This window comes from Sciurus vulgaris (assembly GCF_902686455.1).
Source record: "Sciurus vulgaris genome assembly, chromosome: 10".
NCBI classification, from domain to species: Eukaryota; Metazoa; Chordata; class Mammalia; order Rodentia; family Sciuridae; genus Sciurus; species Sciurus vulgaris.
Genome location: NC_136470.1, coordinates 108,267,935 through 108,285,415, shown reverse-complemented (window position 1 = coordinate 108,285,415; position 17,481 = coordinate 108,267,935). Strand labels below are relative to the sequence as shown.

Here is a 17,481-nt window from a genome sequence, read left to right as displayed (position 1 = left end):
TAGTAGAAAATATTTTCCAACTTAACAATTTAAATGACTTAGTACCCAGAATATATAATGAACTAAAAAAAAATGGTAAGCCAAAAATAAGTAACCCAATTAAGGCAAATAATCTGCACAGGACATTTCTTTAAAAAAATAAATAAACTAGAAATGTCTATTTACTACCTACTGTGGACGTTATACCACTCATTATACATTACACTCAGATTTACACAGTCAGAAAGGATTGGTCACAGAGGAGTTTTTTTTTAAATGTATAGTCAGTGTAACCATCAGCATTCATCTTAGAAGAGAGGTCTCTTATTAGAACTTGGAACTCAGTAACTTTCCTAGTTTGTTTATGACACTATTACAAATTACACAAGATTCAATACTTTGTAAATATCAGAAGTTTTAGTTATCCAAGGTCATGGTTGCCAGAATTAGTTTTTGGTGATTTGATAGAAAATACCATCTCATTCTGGGGGAATGTATAGGAGAGAGGTCTATGGCAAGATAGGAAGTAAGAGAGTGATCCAAGAAATCCAAACTCACTTTAGACCTACGCATTCTCTTTTTCTCTTTGTTTTTTTTATTTGTTCTTTTTAATTGTACAGTCAGAGAGTCAATTTTGACATATTTGTACAAACATGGAGTATATCTTAATCTCTTTAGGATCCCTGTCTTCTGGACATACATGATGTGGAGATTTACTGTGGTGTATTCATAATGTACACAGGAAAGTTATGTCAGACTCATTCCACTGTCTTGACTACATTCTTACTTTAAACAACCATTCCTAAGAGACCTAATTGATTCCCATTAGATGAGCAACAATCCCTTTCAACAGTGGTGTCCACTTTTAATAACCTACCACCCTGTCCCACCTCTGCAATGCTTTGGACATAATGTATACCCACACAGTTCCTGTTAATGTAGAAGTATTCAGAGGTAAAATCGTTAGATATGAGATCTACGATCTAAACAATCTATCCCAATTTGAATGATCTGACTGGGTGGTAACTGTGGGCAGGTGGGACATGGCTGAAGAAGGTGGCTTAGTGGGGGCTGCTCTAGAAGGGTTGTTCCTCCTGTGATGACTTCCTTCTCCTTCTTTTCATTCTTCTCCTTCCCCCTCCTCCTCCTCCTCCTCCTTTTTTCCCTTCCCCCTCCCTCCCTCCCTCTCTTAAGTTGTCACCTATGATTCTCACCTGCTGGTATTCATGACCTTGTGTAATTTCCTGTGCTTGAGTGTAAACAATAACCATAACTTTCCTGACTAATAGAGAATGGTTGATCAGATATTTTCTCCTGTGGTTATGTTACATTAAATATGACTTTATTTTCCTATCAATCTTACTCTAGTTATTCACTTTACTTCTTTGGATAAATAAGTAGTTAGTCATAATAATGAAGTACATATGGCAAGCAACCATAGGCAGATGATAGGAGCTGAAACTTTTATCTCAGAGCTCAGGGCAGTTTCCAGCCAACAACCAGCAAAAAGTAAAATTCTCAAGAAAATTTTGTCAACAGTCTTTGTAAACTTGTAAGTGTATTCCTTCCTTGTGTAGTCTCTAGATGAAAATATAACCTAGCTGATTCTTCAGTTGCAGCCTTGTAATATACTCTGTAGAGGATTCAGCTAGACCATGCTCAGTTTCCTGACCACTGGAAATTTTAAAATAATTTTAAACTGCTAAATTTTTGATAATTTGTTACATAGTGTGATAGTTAATCTGGATTGTCAACTTGAGTAGATGGAGATAAGAAATACCTAGGATTAAGAGACTTCTGGGTGTGTCTCTGGTGATTACAAAGACAATTGGTATTTAGGGCTGCAAGCTGAGGTGATCCCCGTCCAAATATGGATGGCACTGTCCAATAAACTGGGGACCAGGGTGGAGCAAAAAGTAGAAGGAAGAGGAAATCACAGCAGATACAAACTTGATTCTTATTGAGTGGCTGCATCTATTGCTACTGCTAACATCACCCAGGACATCAGATCCCAGCTTCTTCACTCTTCCCATACAGACTCTCATCTGCAGTTCTCCAGGGATCTTCCTGGCTTTCAATAACAGACAGGGGCTACATCACTGGACCTTCAATTTCTGAAGCTTTCAGCTTCTTGGACTCAGTAGCTACTGGTTCCTCCAGCTCTCCAGCAGGCAGATGCCATTGAGGTGCTATCCAGCTTCTGATTGTATAAGCCAATCTAATAAACCTCTTTGCACATATTCTGTGGTTTCTGTTCCTCTGTAAAACTCTGAACAATGCACACAGCAATATAAAAACTAATATAGAATGAAGTTTTATTGGTAGTCTGAAGGTCCCCAAAGAAAGTCAGCAAACAACAAAACAAGTCAGAAGTTAGCAGATCTCCTAGAAATATTGTAAGGTATAATAGTAGTTGCACAGACAGACACATAGATTTCCTCAGGTTGTTTTGGAGAGGCAAATATTGGAATCTCATTTTTGTATGGAGAGCTACCAAAGCACAAATAATCTAGCATTATCTCTCTAGAATGAATAACCGACATTCTTCAACTCTTACATATGAAATGTGACATTGAAACTTAAATAAAATTGTTGTTTCATATTCCTATTATACCACCTAGTCCTATATTTGATATTAACATGATTTAAGTAACTTAATTATGAGGAATACAACTTATTGTCAGAAAATGGCTTGAGCCTCACAAAGAGTCATTTCGTTAGGAGTCATAATAAGAGAGACACTTTCATTATTTTCGTATCTTTGCTAACACAAAGTTGAAGCTTGTACTATAATCACATCCACAGTCCACGTTGTTTTACTTGCAGTGAGCAGAAATAAAACAACTGTCTGGAAGTTCTAGACCATCTCAGTGAAAGAAGTGTAACAAAGAGTCTTATTAGAATAGGGACCGCACTGTGACAAATGGGGAAAAGAAAGTTTGAGGAAGCATGACTTGCTACGGATAAAAAATTCAAGGCAATTTTATGATTAGTTATCTGAATATTTTTTAAAGAAGGTAGAAAACATTAAGTAGGCTAAAGCAGAAATTGGTGAAATAGTCAGATACTTGTATAATCCAGGAGAGCAAGTCATTAGTATTATTGTGGCTTGCCTTCTATCCTCAAACGCGTTTAGGGAGCAGTCTTTTTTTGGTCTTATTCCTTTGTGTTTACAGAATGTCCTTGTCTGATGTTGGTATTCTGTGACCATTGTTTATGTTCAACAAAAATATATCAGGGCTTAGCTTGTAGAGTCAAGACAATTACAACTGACAGTGGTCTATGAATTTGTTTTCTCACTAACAAGTGAATATCGTTAGTAATTTTTGTGCCTCTGTGAGAGCATCTCAAGGGGGTGGAACCCAAAGTAAAATGGAACATGCAAACTTAGTTTCACTGAATATCAAATGACTATCAAATCAAAAATGTCTGTACTCTTTTCTTCCCATATGCAGTGACTGTGAGTTCCTTCCTAGCACTAAGTTTTATAATTTATGATCTGCTTGTCAATTCCCCTGAATCACTATAAAATTTCTTGGAAGTAAACAATTTATTATTATTATTGTCATTATTATCACTCTTACTATTTTCCCTGGTCTTATATTGTGAGTTATGTATTATCTTAACATTCTATAATAGCAAAAATCTAATTTTATAATTAGAAAACAATTATATCAAGTCACAGTTGATTAGTTAAATGAACTTGAAGTAATCTAAATGCTAAAAATACCAAGGGAAACTTTTCTAGGCCTTGATTTAGAGCATCTCAATAAATGAATTAGCTAGAATGATTTATTTGACTAACTAAAGAAAAATAAACTTTAGCGTTTTTTTTTTTTTTTTTTCTCTCATATAAAAGTAAAACTTGAAAATAAAAGTGGATTCCTGCTATGGAATTTATTGTTGTTTTCAACCAATTTCATTTGTTGAATCCCCACTAGTCACCAATGTGATAGATATCTGAGGATGGGGACATTGTGGGGTAATTATGTCATGAGATTGAGTTCTCACTTAAGGATTGATGCCCTTAAGAAAGGAGACATGGTAGAACTACCTGTCTTTCTCTCTCTTTCTATGATGGGAGGATATAACAGATACTGTGGACAAATCAGGATGATGCCCTCACCAGACCTTGAATCTGTAGCTGCCTTGATCTTGGACTTCCTAATCTCAAGAACTGTTAAAAATAAATGTTTTTATTTAATCCACCAGGTAATGGCAATTTACTATAGCAACCTAAATTTATTAAGACAAATTTCATTAGGAAAATAATGGGAAAATAAGCCCATTTTAATATATGTACACACATTTTATTTTCTGTTCCAATTAAATATACATAGTACAAAATAATCACATTTTGTGACAACTTGTACATAACATATCTATGAAATATTAAAAATATTGTATATAACTTATAATTACATGTTTCACTTAATTTAAAAATCACATACTTTAATTATATTCTAGTTACATACACATATTTAATACTATGTTTATTCAGCCTAGAACTATCCAAATCCTACTAAACATTCTTAAATAATTGAATACAAACTACATTAATATCAAAAAATTAGCATTATTCTTGATGTCCACCATGCAATAATCTTTAGGTAAGTGTTATGAAAATTATATTTTACAGAATGTAAGAAGTCAGTGAAGATGGATATAAGTGCTGTGAAACTTAAATCCAGTATTAATTTCCCCTTGAGAACTTGAATTGATGGCGATCTTCATGACCAGCTGATTTCAAATGGTTCATCAAGAGTAACATTATTATCTGTAAGATCAATATCTAATATCTGAAAAAAATAAAATTGCAAATTATTTAATTAAAACCACATTTTTGTTCTTTTTTAAAACAAAGATGATTTAATTTAGCATGAAACAGGATATACCTTTATTTTTATTTGATAAATTTTTATTTCAGAGTTGGAACCATTTCAACAAATCACATTATAGATTATGGAAATGAATTACAGAGAGGCAGAATGTCAAAGATATGAAAATCTAAGAATATTAGGCAATTATCTTGATATCTATTATTTCCATATGATACTTAAATTTGGAGTAATTCATAATTGCACTACATAAACTGCTACACTTCCCTTCCTTAAATGTTATCCAGTCATCTGTACTTTGTTGCAGCCATATTTTCTTCACTGGATATAGACTCAATTGGACCATATAGAAGTGGCTAACTGTGAAAATAATCTAAGCAGTTATGGTCAAATAATCATTTGTCATATTTTTATGATATGATGTTCTACTACACCTTATCATTATTGCTTTTTCTCCACTGTGCTTACATGATTCTCTGTGCCTTAGCTTGAAAAGTTTTTATTCAACAATTGAATGGGCAAGTAAAGAAGAATATCAACATTCTCTACTGCCTATTACACAAGTACTCAATTAAGGGCTTTATAAATTTATTCTTCACTTAGGCACAGCAAATTTGGGTCAACTTACCACAGTAGTAGAAGAGTTTAAAAGGAAAAAAAATACTTAACATTGACTATTCAGTTTTATAATTGATCCATTGTACACAAAAACCTAGGCTAGTTCTTTAGTAGCACTTTGTCACTTCCAGTTTATAGATATGTATCATTAGAATTTCTGTTGTATAATAGAGGAAAGTCAGTGCCAAAACAGTTAAATAAATTGCAAAAATAAAATGTCAAGATCTATAATCAGAAAACAATAGCTCACACAAAAATCAACTGGACAAATTTTTTCCTAGGGAAACGTTTTAAAAATTGTATTAATATCACAATTAAGTCTTCCTTTGCATAAAGTCACCACACCTATGCAAAAGGGCAACATGAGTGTAGAAAGAAATGGACCTTCTTTCCTCTACATCTTTCCTACATGAATGCTTGAAAACTGTCCATAAATATATTTTTTTCCATTTGAATGCACTTTTAAGCAACTGTTCATGGTTTTTGGTTAAAATGAATATCTTCCTTTGAAATCATTGGTGAAATGAAACATTATCAAACAATTTCTTCATAGTATTTAAAATTCTTCATGACTATGTTTAGAATACGACCTTTTAAAAATGACTTCTTTTTCTACCACATTTACTCAAATGAAATAATATCCAACAAATTAAATATAATTTGTCACTGTTTATTTGACATTGTTTACTTCATTTGACTAAGTTATCAGCTTTAGTTGTCACATTAATAGTAAATAAAGAACAGGAAACATGTAAGGCAAACTCTTTTTTTTTAATCTGACAAAATGATGGACTGTATTACAAAATTCATTTTGAATTGTGATTTACAACCTCTATTCTGACTCTATTTTGGGAGAACTCATTTCCCTTTGCAAGGAGTTTCTTGGTCTGCCATATAAGACCACAGGACTACATCAATGATTCTGTTACCTTGGAATTTTATAAACCAGTAAAATTTTCAAAATGAAATGAGTGTGAGGTACTAAGTAATTAACATTTATTTTTACTAAGAAAGAACACAATACCAAATTGCAATCCTGGCATACTTTAAAGAAATAAAGGATATTTTAACCACAATGTAGCAAGAAAGACAATTCCACATCGACTGGGAAATTCAACTTGCCTACAAAACACAGTAATTGTAGGTCAAGTGTTAAATTTCAAGTGGAAGAAACCATCTGATAGGTTGCTGTTTAACTCTAACATCCTATGAAATCCATAAAGATCTGAGACAGCCCAAGATACAGACTTTTTATGTAAGTTGAAATCAGCAAATAACTTGTTATTCTGTAAGGTCATCTAAAGTGAATAATGACTAGGTGGTGTTATACAAGGTTAAATACAAGAGGCTATGTAGTCACACACAGTTTTAGGAGTGCAGATCTGACCTTAAACCTTGGATCAAACATGTATGACATTTAAATATTGTCTAGACTGTATATTGTTTGAAATACACCTTTGCAATTCATAGAGTCATAGAATTTAGAATTGGAAGGAGTTTGAGAGACTATTTTCTTGCTTATTTTTATTTAACTGGAAAGAAAGGGAGGACCTGAAGTCAGTTTTTCAACATAAAAAAATCAAATTAATAGAAGCAACTTTACTTCAACATAGGAGTCCTGACTCCTTGTTTCATGTTGGTATCATCACTCTTATACACCTGTATTCATGAGTGCTAATAGGTAGTTCTATTAATTTTGAAAAAAAAATCAAATATATTTTATCTAAGATATATACAAAGTTCAAATGAACACATTTTATTTTTTAAAAAATTTCCAAAACAGCAATAAGCAGATTTAATATTGCTATGTCAGAAAAATTATTAAAAAGACGCTATTTTGATTGAAACATCTGAAATGTTTCTAAGAGCAATATAGAATAAAATGAAAGTTTAATGAATATTAATATTTGAGAAATGTCATAGTTGACTCATAATTATGTTTCTTTAGGCATGAGAAATATAAGAAGTCCATGTAAGTGTTTTGAATATCTACATTTTTTAAGTCACTTACCTCTTTGTCTGGCTGATGTTGAAATCTCAGTGATACTGTATTTCCATTATATATCAAGTGACCACATTGACCACAGAATTTCCTTTCCCCCACACATGGATATATCCAAGCCTCATTTCACTTTTATTTATGTAACCATTTTTTAGAATAGTGCTTGTCAAAGTGGTCTACAAAAGGAAAGAAAAATTTTAAGCCCTTCTTTTGCAAAAAGCAATTAAATTGACACAATGTATTTTATTGTATAGAAAATTATTTGTATATTTAAAGTAAGTGTTTTATATAATAAACAAGGAATGAAACCATGCATTCTTTAACAATTGTATATAAATAATTTAAAATACCTTATTAAATTAAATTGGATCAAGAAGTATAGGTCTCTTTCATAGGTGTCTGTAGAGAGAGAGAAAAAAGTAATACATCTTTAGTTATTAGAACAGTAACACTAGTATAACTAATTTCCTTTTTTGTTAAAAATATTATGATATTCTATTTATGTATTTCTAATGAAAGTCAAACTGACAAAGCATAGGATTTTTAATTCATCACTTCGATATTTATTTTATAGTAATTTTAGAGCTAACACTTATTAAACACTCTCATTTGTCAGATTATCACTACTACTCTAGAGATATATATTATTTGTTTTTCCATTGTATAATAGAAGAAATTCAGTGCCAAAACAGTGGAATTAATTGCAAATTTGAAATGACTAATTATTGTCAAGATCTGTAATCAGGATAAATTTCCCTAGTCTTCTTTGAGTACTCATATATAAAAAACAAAGAAGCATACAGAAAGTAAGTCAAATGTCTGATTAAAATACATATTGAGATAACATGGAAAAAGCAATATATTTTAAATCTACTCTCTAATTACGTATGTCAGCATCATATTCACTAATTTAATGAAAATTAATAAACAAGTTTTTCCCATAATAAAATTGACATTCAGCCACAAACTTTCTTCTCTGAATATAAACTAAGAATGCATAACTAATTTAATGTGAATTATGAGTATATTAGTGCCAACATACCTTAAATATTTAGTCTTAATTTTTAAACGTACATTGTTAGCAGAAATTTTAACAAAAGTTTTATTCATAGAATAAATGAACAAGAGTGACTAGAGATATGAAAAGGTTTGCTGAATGAGAAGATAACATCTCAGATTTAAGTCAAAGACACTTATATATCTACTTCATTAGTAACATAGGGCAAATAAAGATATAAATATTATAAGCTAGAAAGGTTTAAGATATGCTTTATGTGTACAAGTTTTAGGATGAGTTAATTTTTCATCTATGTTCAATTTTCTTTGAGTAGAATTGTTCTGCAAATTGTACCACAAAATTTGAATGTATTTGTTTAGAAGAAAGAATAATCTCAATTTAGATTGTTGTCCTTCGTGTGGGAGAAAACTTTGGAGATTCTGATCTCATAAATTCAGAAACTAAATATTTTTGCATACTATAATTGATGATTAGTCAAGGAGCTTATTTGAAATCTTGAAATATACTATGATTAAAAAATAAAACAGGCAGATATAATTGGCCAGAATGATTTTATTCTTGAATAAATAGATCATAAATATATAATCTCAATTACATTATTAATTTCCAGCAATTAAAAATAAGTCAGACATGAAACTTAAACAGGGCACAGGCCATACTAAGTTTTCATCTGCATCTTAGTATAGTAAGAAAAACTGGGGAAAACAAGTTTAAGACAAGCTTTATCAACATAGATGTTAGAATGAACTCTTAGTTAAGTCATGAGTTGTAGAGATGCCAAAGATGTAAATTATGCATACACCAACTTGACACTCCTGGAAAAAATTTTGGCAAATTCAATGTACATACTTCCAGAGGAGAAGGGAAAGAAAGGCTGTGAGCTTTGTAGAACCCTCGGTTAACACAGTAAAGAAAGTCAAGGTTCTAAATCAAAGGATTGTATCTCATAGTGGTTTATTCGTTCACCTTCTAAACCACAAAATGAAGGGGACTTTATACCAATTTTATGATCACTTGTAGATAATTACTTTGCTTTTCTTTTTAATTTTTTTTGGGTACTAGGGGACTGAACTGAGAAGCACTTAACCACTGAGTTACATATCCATCCCTCTTTATTTTTTTAATTTGAAACATGGTCTCACTAAGTTGCTTAGGGCCTCACTGAATTGTTGAGGCTGCTCTCAAACTTGCAATCTTCTTTCCCTCAGCTTCCGAGAGTCGCTGGGACTACAGGTGAGCCTCACTCTTTCCTGTGCTAGCATAGTATTCTTATGTCAACACTCTCATATGCTTCATTTACTAATTTATTCTTATTTCCTTTGGATGAGAATATTTACTTAATTGAAAGATGGTACATATCTTTGCTATTAATGAAAATTTATCATCTGTGGACAGTAAATTTAAATTGCAGAAAACTACCCATGAAAGCTCCAACTTCACACAGTGACAGTTCTTATGACAAAGTTTGTAACAAGAAAATGTTTAGAACTCATCTGAGAGGGTTGTACTATTAATGGCAATTATATTTTATATACTGCATAAGAATCTCCTGAGGGAACTTGCTCAAAGGCAGATTCCTCATTTTCTCCCTAAACTAATAGAATTGGATGGGCCCCAGAATATGATTTCGTTGTTGTTTTGTGGTACTAAAGAATGAACCCAGGAGTGCTCTAACACTGATTTCATCTTCAGACTTTTTACTTTTTATTTTGTGACATCATCTCCTAACTAGGTTGATGAAACTGGCCTTGAACTTTGGGCCTCCAGAGTCACTGGAATTACATATTTAGTATCTATGTATTTTAATATGTACTCAGTATCTATTTTGTGACTGGTACTGTATTAGTTTCTGCCACAGGTAATACCTACTACACAAATCTCTTCAATATTCAGATATTTAATATAGGGGTTAACATTTAAAAAACGCAGGAGTCTAACTATTTCTAACTTTGTTTATCCAAGTTGATTCAACCAATTATCAACATCTTTCAGCTTGTATAAAAGCTTTGTACTTAGTTTCCAAAATATAATAGGTAACAAAAAAGTCAAGTATGAGAAAACAGGATATGTATGTAATAAATTACATTATCTACTAATGGAACACTCACTTATAGTCTCTCCATCATCCCAGAATAGAGATCCTTGTGCCATCTGATCATCATCTGCAGCAACAATGAGCTTCATGAAATTCTTTCGACTACAAAAAAGAAATATATAATTTTATCCATATTTGCAGAATAGTGTGTTTTATATGATGTAAGATCCATAAAAGTATCCAAAAGAGCACAAATATAATAGCAATTAAGGAGAATGCAAACCGATTTAGGCAAATAAAATTAAAGAATTTTTCTGTTTAAAATGAGTTATGAATAATAAACCATAAATTCTTCATATTTAATATGAAATGTTATACATGTCCTTTTTTTTTTTTTTTTGAGACAGGGTCTTCCTAAGTTGCTTAGGGCCTCACTATGTTCCTGAGGCTGGACTTGAATTTGCAATCCTTCTACCTCAGCCTCTCATATCATTGCTACTATAGGCATGTGCCATGACACTACAGGTGTGCACCACTATGCCCAGCACTAGCATATAATAACATCTATTCTAACTCACCTGGAGTGGCCTTATTTATAGTAATTACAACAATATAAAGTTTATTGGTAAATTTATTTTTCCCTCTCTAATCCTGTCATTCACCATTAACTATTACACTATTCATAATATTTTTACTCTTTGATGACTTAAGCCTTCTTCATATTTCCATATATAAATCATTCACTTATAACTGGAAATTATTAATAAGAATTTAAAATAACCAGCAAGTTCTATCTATGTTGTAGACAACACCTTTCAAGGTGAGGCCTAACTATGAACTAAATACCTACACCTGTGCTCAGTCAGCAACAATTTGTGGGAAGCAACTGGGTTTGATAATCTTATATTGTTAAGGAAGGATTTCCCAGGCAAATTATTTTTTGCTATCTGCCTTTTCCAGTCACAAATATTGAAGGATGTATTGTCATGGGAGTCTCCTAAAATAAATAGAATTAAAGCTCAAGTCTTCTCAGTAACTACATACTAGATTTAAAGATTCATAAGTTTCATTATACTCTGTATGTATTCCTAAGTCCTATATCAGCTATACTACATTCCCTTTTTTCTCCATGCACATAGATTAAAAAGAGAGAAAGAGACATAGAATCCAACTTCTTTTGTAGCAAATATGAAGATTCTTCAAGGCAGAAATTATGAATGGTCTCCATAGAGACTTCACTTATCAGTGACAATCATCTTTCTCCTTTTCAAATGATGTCATAATAGAAATTAGGTTAGGTGGTTCCAGGAGACATGGCCTGTCAACACATAGGTCACCAAGAGAGTAGTTCAAGTATGAAAAGAGAAGAGAAATAGGAACAGAGTCCTTTAGAATCTGAATGTCTAAGCCAGGTCTATAGGTTTTGGAAATAAAAATTTTTATGATACAAGAAATTGATTCTGACATCAATCATGAGACAGAATCATCCTGTGTACTTTGGTACAATGGATATGACGGTGAAAGAAAAGGCAAGGATAACAGGGAAGAAGACCTGAGGGAAAAGAGGGTCATGGCTAGATGATGAGCAATTCATGGTGATAGATATCTGTGTTGTCCCTCATCTTTACATGGAGTAAGGCCACTAAAAGGCAGGTCTTCTTGCCCTGTAGAAAGCAGGGAACTTAAAAATTTGAAGAAAAAGTGATATTTTTAATGGATATCTACATTTCCATGAGTCTGAAGGAATACTGCAGGACAGATAAAATGAGACAGACAGGAAAAAAGAAAGTCTTTCAAACAAAGGTGACTTAAAATTAATTAAAAGTTCATGAGACAAAATATTATTCAGAGCTAAAGTGAAATGAGATATAGAGCCAAGAAAAGAGATGCAAAAATCTTAAATGTATACTACTAAGTGAAAAAAGTCAATCTAAAAAGGTTTTTGATGTGATTCTAACAATACGACATTCTGGAAAAAGTAAAACTATGAGGGCAGTAAAAATATCAGTGGAATCTTTGTGTTAGAGGATAAATAGGTGGAATTTGAAGGATGTTCAGGGCACTGAAATTTCTCAGTATACTATTATGGTTCATACTGGTCATTATACATTTGTCCAAATCCACAGACTACAAAACACCAAGAGAGAAACCTAATATAAACTATGAACTTTGGATGATAATGAAGTGTTCATGTGGATTTATCAATTGTAAGGAAGGTAGCACTCTGGTGAAGGATGTTGATAATAGGAGAAGTTATGATAGTGGATAGTGGGAGGTCTGTGGGAAATCTCTGACATTCCTCTCAATTTTGCTGTGAAAACTTAAAATACCAATGACATTCTTCACAGAACTAGGAAAAAACATTGCTAACATTCATTTGAAAAATTAAAAGACCCAGAATAGTCAAAGCAGTCCTCAGAAGGAAGATTGATACTGTGGCATCACAATACCCAATCTAAAATTATACTGCAGAGCTATAGTAAAAAACATACTGACATGAAAACAGACATGAAGACCAGTGGAATAAAAGTAGAAGACATGGAGACAAACCCACATGGAAAATGTCATCTATTCTTGACAAAGGTGCCAAAAACAAACTTTGGAGAAAAAATATCCTTTTTAACAGAAAGTGCTGGGAAAACTGTATATCCATTTGTAGAAGAATAAAACTAAATCATATCCTACCAAAAAAAAAAAATCAACTTGAAGAGAATCAAATACCTAGGAATTAACCAAAATCTCTGCAACTGTTCAAAAAAAAAAAATAAAGTCAACATTCGAACAATTCTAGCACATGATATAGGCACTGACTATCTTAATGAGAATCCTAAAGTTCAAGAAAGAAAATCTAGAATCAATAAGTGGAATGGCATCAAATTAAAAAATTATCTACATAGCAAAGGAAATATTTAGTAGAATAAAGAGTCTAAAGAATGGGGGAAAATTCTGCCTGCTATTCTTCTGAGAGGGGATTAATATACAATATATAGAACTCAAAAAATTAACACCAGAAAAACAACCCAATAAGCAAATGGACAAATGATTAAAATAGACATTTATCAAAAGAAGAAATACAAATGGACAACAAATATTTAAAAGAAAACATTCTATATCCTAAGCAATCAGGGAAATACAAATAAAAAATACACTAAAATTTATCTCACTTCATTTAAAATGTCAATCATAAGGAATGCAAATAACAAAAATTGCTAGTAAGTATAAACATTTGATGGAACTATAAATACAATCACTTTAGAAATCATATAGGAGACTAGGAATAGAATCATCACATGATTCATCTATCTTATTCCTTGGTATTTATTTAAAAATAAATAAATAAAATAAGCATCTTATCGTGATAAATAAACAATGTGTATAGCAGACCAATTAAAAATAACCAAATTATGGAATGAGTCTAGGTGCCCATATACAGATGAATGGGTTACAAAATGGGGTATATATACACAATGAAGTTTTATTCAGTTACAAATAAAAAATAATGTCATTTGCTGCTAAGTAGGTGAAACTGCAGAATATGATTCTAAGTGAAATAAGATAGACTCAGAAAGTCAAGAGCCAAAGGATTCTCTCACATTTGAAAGCGAGAGAGAATTTAAAAAGGGAATGAAAAATGATTTCATGAATGTAGAAGGGAGACCAATAGCTTAGAAAAAAAGGGGATTGAGAAGGAGGAAAGAGAGGAAGGCAAGGGAAGTTCTGGGACACAAAATGTACCAGACTATGATATGTACACATCTGAATATAATCATAATGCACGAATTAAGAATAATAACAATAATAATTATAATAGGAGGAGGAGGAGGATCTGTAGAGTAAAGCAAGTGAATCAGGGATATGAAGGAGTGAGGGAAAGGGAAAGGGATGGAGAAAGATCCGTCAAATCATTGTGTGCCTCTATGTGGCACAATGATCTCCACCATTTTATAAAATCATAACGCACCAATAAGACAATATAGAATAAATTAAAATAATCTAAATTAAAAAGATAGTGTGGGAAAATACTTTAAAGAAAGATGCATTTTCAAGTCTGTGTATAGAAATGTCATTAGCCTGAATTGTTGTCAGATTTATTCATGTTTAATTAGATGATTTTATTATTTTAACGGTGTACTGATGGTTTAAAATTATTGAGCTTTAATTTTTTTGTCATTCGACAATAACAATAAAAATGTAATCAGCACTGGAAGAACAGGCGTAGATTTTTTAAAATTATAACCATTGTTATTTACTGTTCAGTATAATAAAGATAATGTCTCTCTTTGAAGGATGGATAGGTTTGCTTATAGCCCATTATAAAATATTAGATTCCCTTAAACTTGGGCTTCCTTAGATGTGACACAAAACTGCCGCATGTGCAACATTTGCATGGTCTACTTTATGTCACCCAGATGGAACTTGAGAAACAAGGAAAACTGAAGTTTATGTGAAGTTTTCTGTTTCATGCTATGATATCATTAATAAAGATCTTCCTGACTCAGCATCCATGACAACACAGCAGGCAATCTTGGCTTGCAGGTCAGAGAAAAATCTCAGAACCTCCCTGACATTTCTAGCAAGATATATCACAAAATGTAATCAGAGTCCTGAAAACATTAACTTACCTATAAAATGTGTTTTGAGCAGGCTCTTGGCATGGTAGGATGTAACCACCTCTAACATGCAGATTTATTTTATCCCAGGGAGTTGGAAATTGATTTTGTTGTCCTCTTATACCTATATCTTGACCCTGGAAATGAAAGAGATGAAAAGAATAACAATAGAAACAATAAATAGATCATCAGCAGTTTTGGTACTTGAGGGCATACATTTATAAACTCAAATAATATGATTTCCAGGTTAAATATTAACAAAAATGTTTATTCAAGAAATCATGTTGTTTAAAGCACACCCACAGTTCGTAGTTAAATAGGGTCCTCTCCAAAGTAATTTATAACTATTTGATTTTGTGGAGTTCATATGCAGAACACGTGTAGATTTAGAAAGGTCACAAAAGCTGTTCCTGACTTTCCATGTATATTATCCCTGGAAGGATCTCATTACCTTTAATGATTGTTTTGCATAACCAATGAAGGACAAGACCTTTATGCAAGTATTGTTCAATTTTCGTGTTTATTTGCTGAAAGAAATCAATGACTACATAACAAACTATAGCAGAAAAAAATAACCCTCCTTTATTGTGTGTTAATTTGATTCTGCTATAGTTGCAGGACATATTCTATTCTTTTTAAGTGGAAAGTGAACACACTTCATTGGTTACATCAGTGTACCAATACCCATTTCTGCTTAGTCAATCTCTGAATTTTTAAAATACTTACCGTATGGTAGTCAAACCACCGAGCATTAGGAATATAGCCTTCTACAGTGTCATACTGGAATTTAAAGTAAATATATAATCATTAAAAACATAAACTAAAGAAAAAAAAAAAACTTTTGTAAACAAAATAAAATATATGGTGGGACTTACAGGATCCAATACAGGGGTAACCAAAAATGCTGGCCCCCACAAGAATTGCCTGTATATATTCCAAGTTGGCCTTTCCTCAAAGAACCTTGACAAAACAATTACAAGTAATCAAATTAAATTAAATAATCTTATCTCTACTGAATACCATAAAATGTTTATTCAAATTACATTTTGTAGAGTCGACTTTAATGGATTCAAATGAAAAACAAACTATAAAAATATTAGAAACAATTCCAACACTTGGAATTCAACATGCAGCAGTATACACGTTTATGAGTCAATTACAACTATCACTAAATTTCCTGACATCATGCAGAAAATGTGATGAAATATAAGACCATCTGAATGAGAAAACACCTTGGAAGGAAAAGTCATGCAGGTAGAGATATTAACTTTGCCTAGAATATGATCAAAAAACTAGGAAGCAAAACTAAGAGCACCCTGGAAGATAACCATAAAAGAGACTTGACTTATGCTGTCAGGATGTTGATGTATAAACTCTGAAAAGAATTTGCTTATCCTACATAAACTAGAGCTCTCTCATCGTGGTTTACAATGCATAAAGATTCCTTTGTATCTCAGTAGATGACTGCATTTGAGATATAAATGGCGATAAAATACAAATCTATCTTATATGCTGAGAATAGCACTTATTAAAATTTCATGCTTCTGTTGTTGCCGTCATTGAATTGTGAGTTTGTTCTTTTGTAATATTCACATCAAGAATCAGAATTTGCCTTAAAAATGAGAACAAGCAGAAATGTTTGCAACAATGCTCCTTGAAGGAAAGGAATTTTCTAAGATTTGTCATATATCACATAGAGCTCTAATGGTTAAATTCAAAACATAATTCTTAGGAGAATGTGTAAGGTATTCTAGGGTACCTGGTCAGTTAATCTCCAATTGGGATACTCTTCAGTCAGACATATTTGGTAGACTTACTTTATAATTAAGACTGAATTAAATCATAAGAGATAATGATTTTCTCCAAGAAATTCTGAAAATATGTAATGTCATTCTTTATGTAAAGCATTTAGAATTATGCCCATTATAAAATAGCTATTTCTAAAACCAAAATAATTTGTGTTTCATTTATTTATGGCTCATCTTACTCTATTAGTAGATGTATCGATAAAATTATTTTGTTAACCTAAAATCTCTAATTAAAATAGCAAAAAAAAAGTTGCCTATAAGATTATTCATTAAATGAAATTAACGTTATCTCTTTGTGGTAGGAAAAAAAATTTACACTTACTCATGCAAAAGGGGTCGAATAACAGTGCCACCATGAGCATGGATTTCATGCATTTGTGTATAAAAATAGGGCAGTAAAGTGTATCTAATATCTAGAACACGTTTTGACATCGCAGCAAAAGTTTCATTCCAAGAAACAGGATCTTGTCTCTGAAACAAAGCAAAGTGAAACTGTCATAATTCCTTATCCCTGCATAAATTATAATATTCAAATACATATTTGGACAATAAAAGTAGAAGATTAGGTTGATT

The 17,481-nt window shown here is 31.9% G+C and overlaps 1 protein-coding gene across 1 annotated transcript in view; it reads right to left on the bottom strand.

Moving 5' to 3' along the window:
• SI (sucrase-isomaltase) overlaps nucleotides 1-17,481 on the bottom strand; it is a gene marked incomplete at both ends in the record, with an annotated part of 121,969 nt that overhangs the window by 44,648 nt on the left and 59,840 nt on the right. The window contains 9 exon segments of the mRNA XM_079155080.1: nucleotides 7,447-7,502; nucleotides 7,505-7,613; nucleotides 7,788-7,795; nucleotides 7,798-7,836; nucleotides 10,564-10,652; nucleotides 15,113-15,237; nucleotides 15,827-15,880; nucleotides 15,976-16,060; nucleotides 17,231-17,379. Of these exon segments, the coding sequence (XP_079011206.1) occupies nucleotides 7,447-7,502; nucleotides 7,505-7,613; nucleotides 7,788-7,795; nucleotides 7,798-7,836; nucleotides 10,564-10,652; nucleotides 15,113-15,237; nucleotides 15,827-15,880; nucleotides 15,976-16,060; nucleotides 17,231-17,379 (714 nt within the window).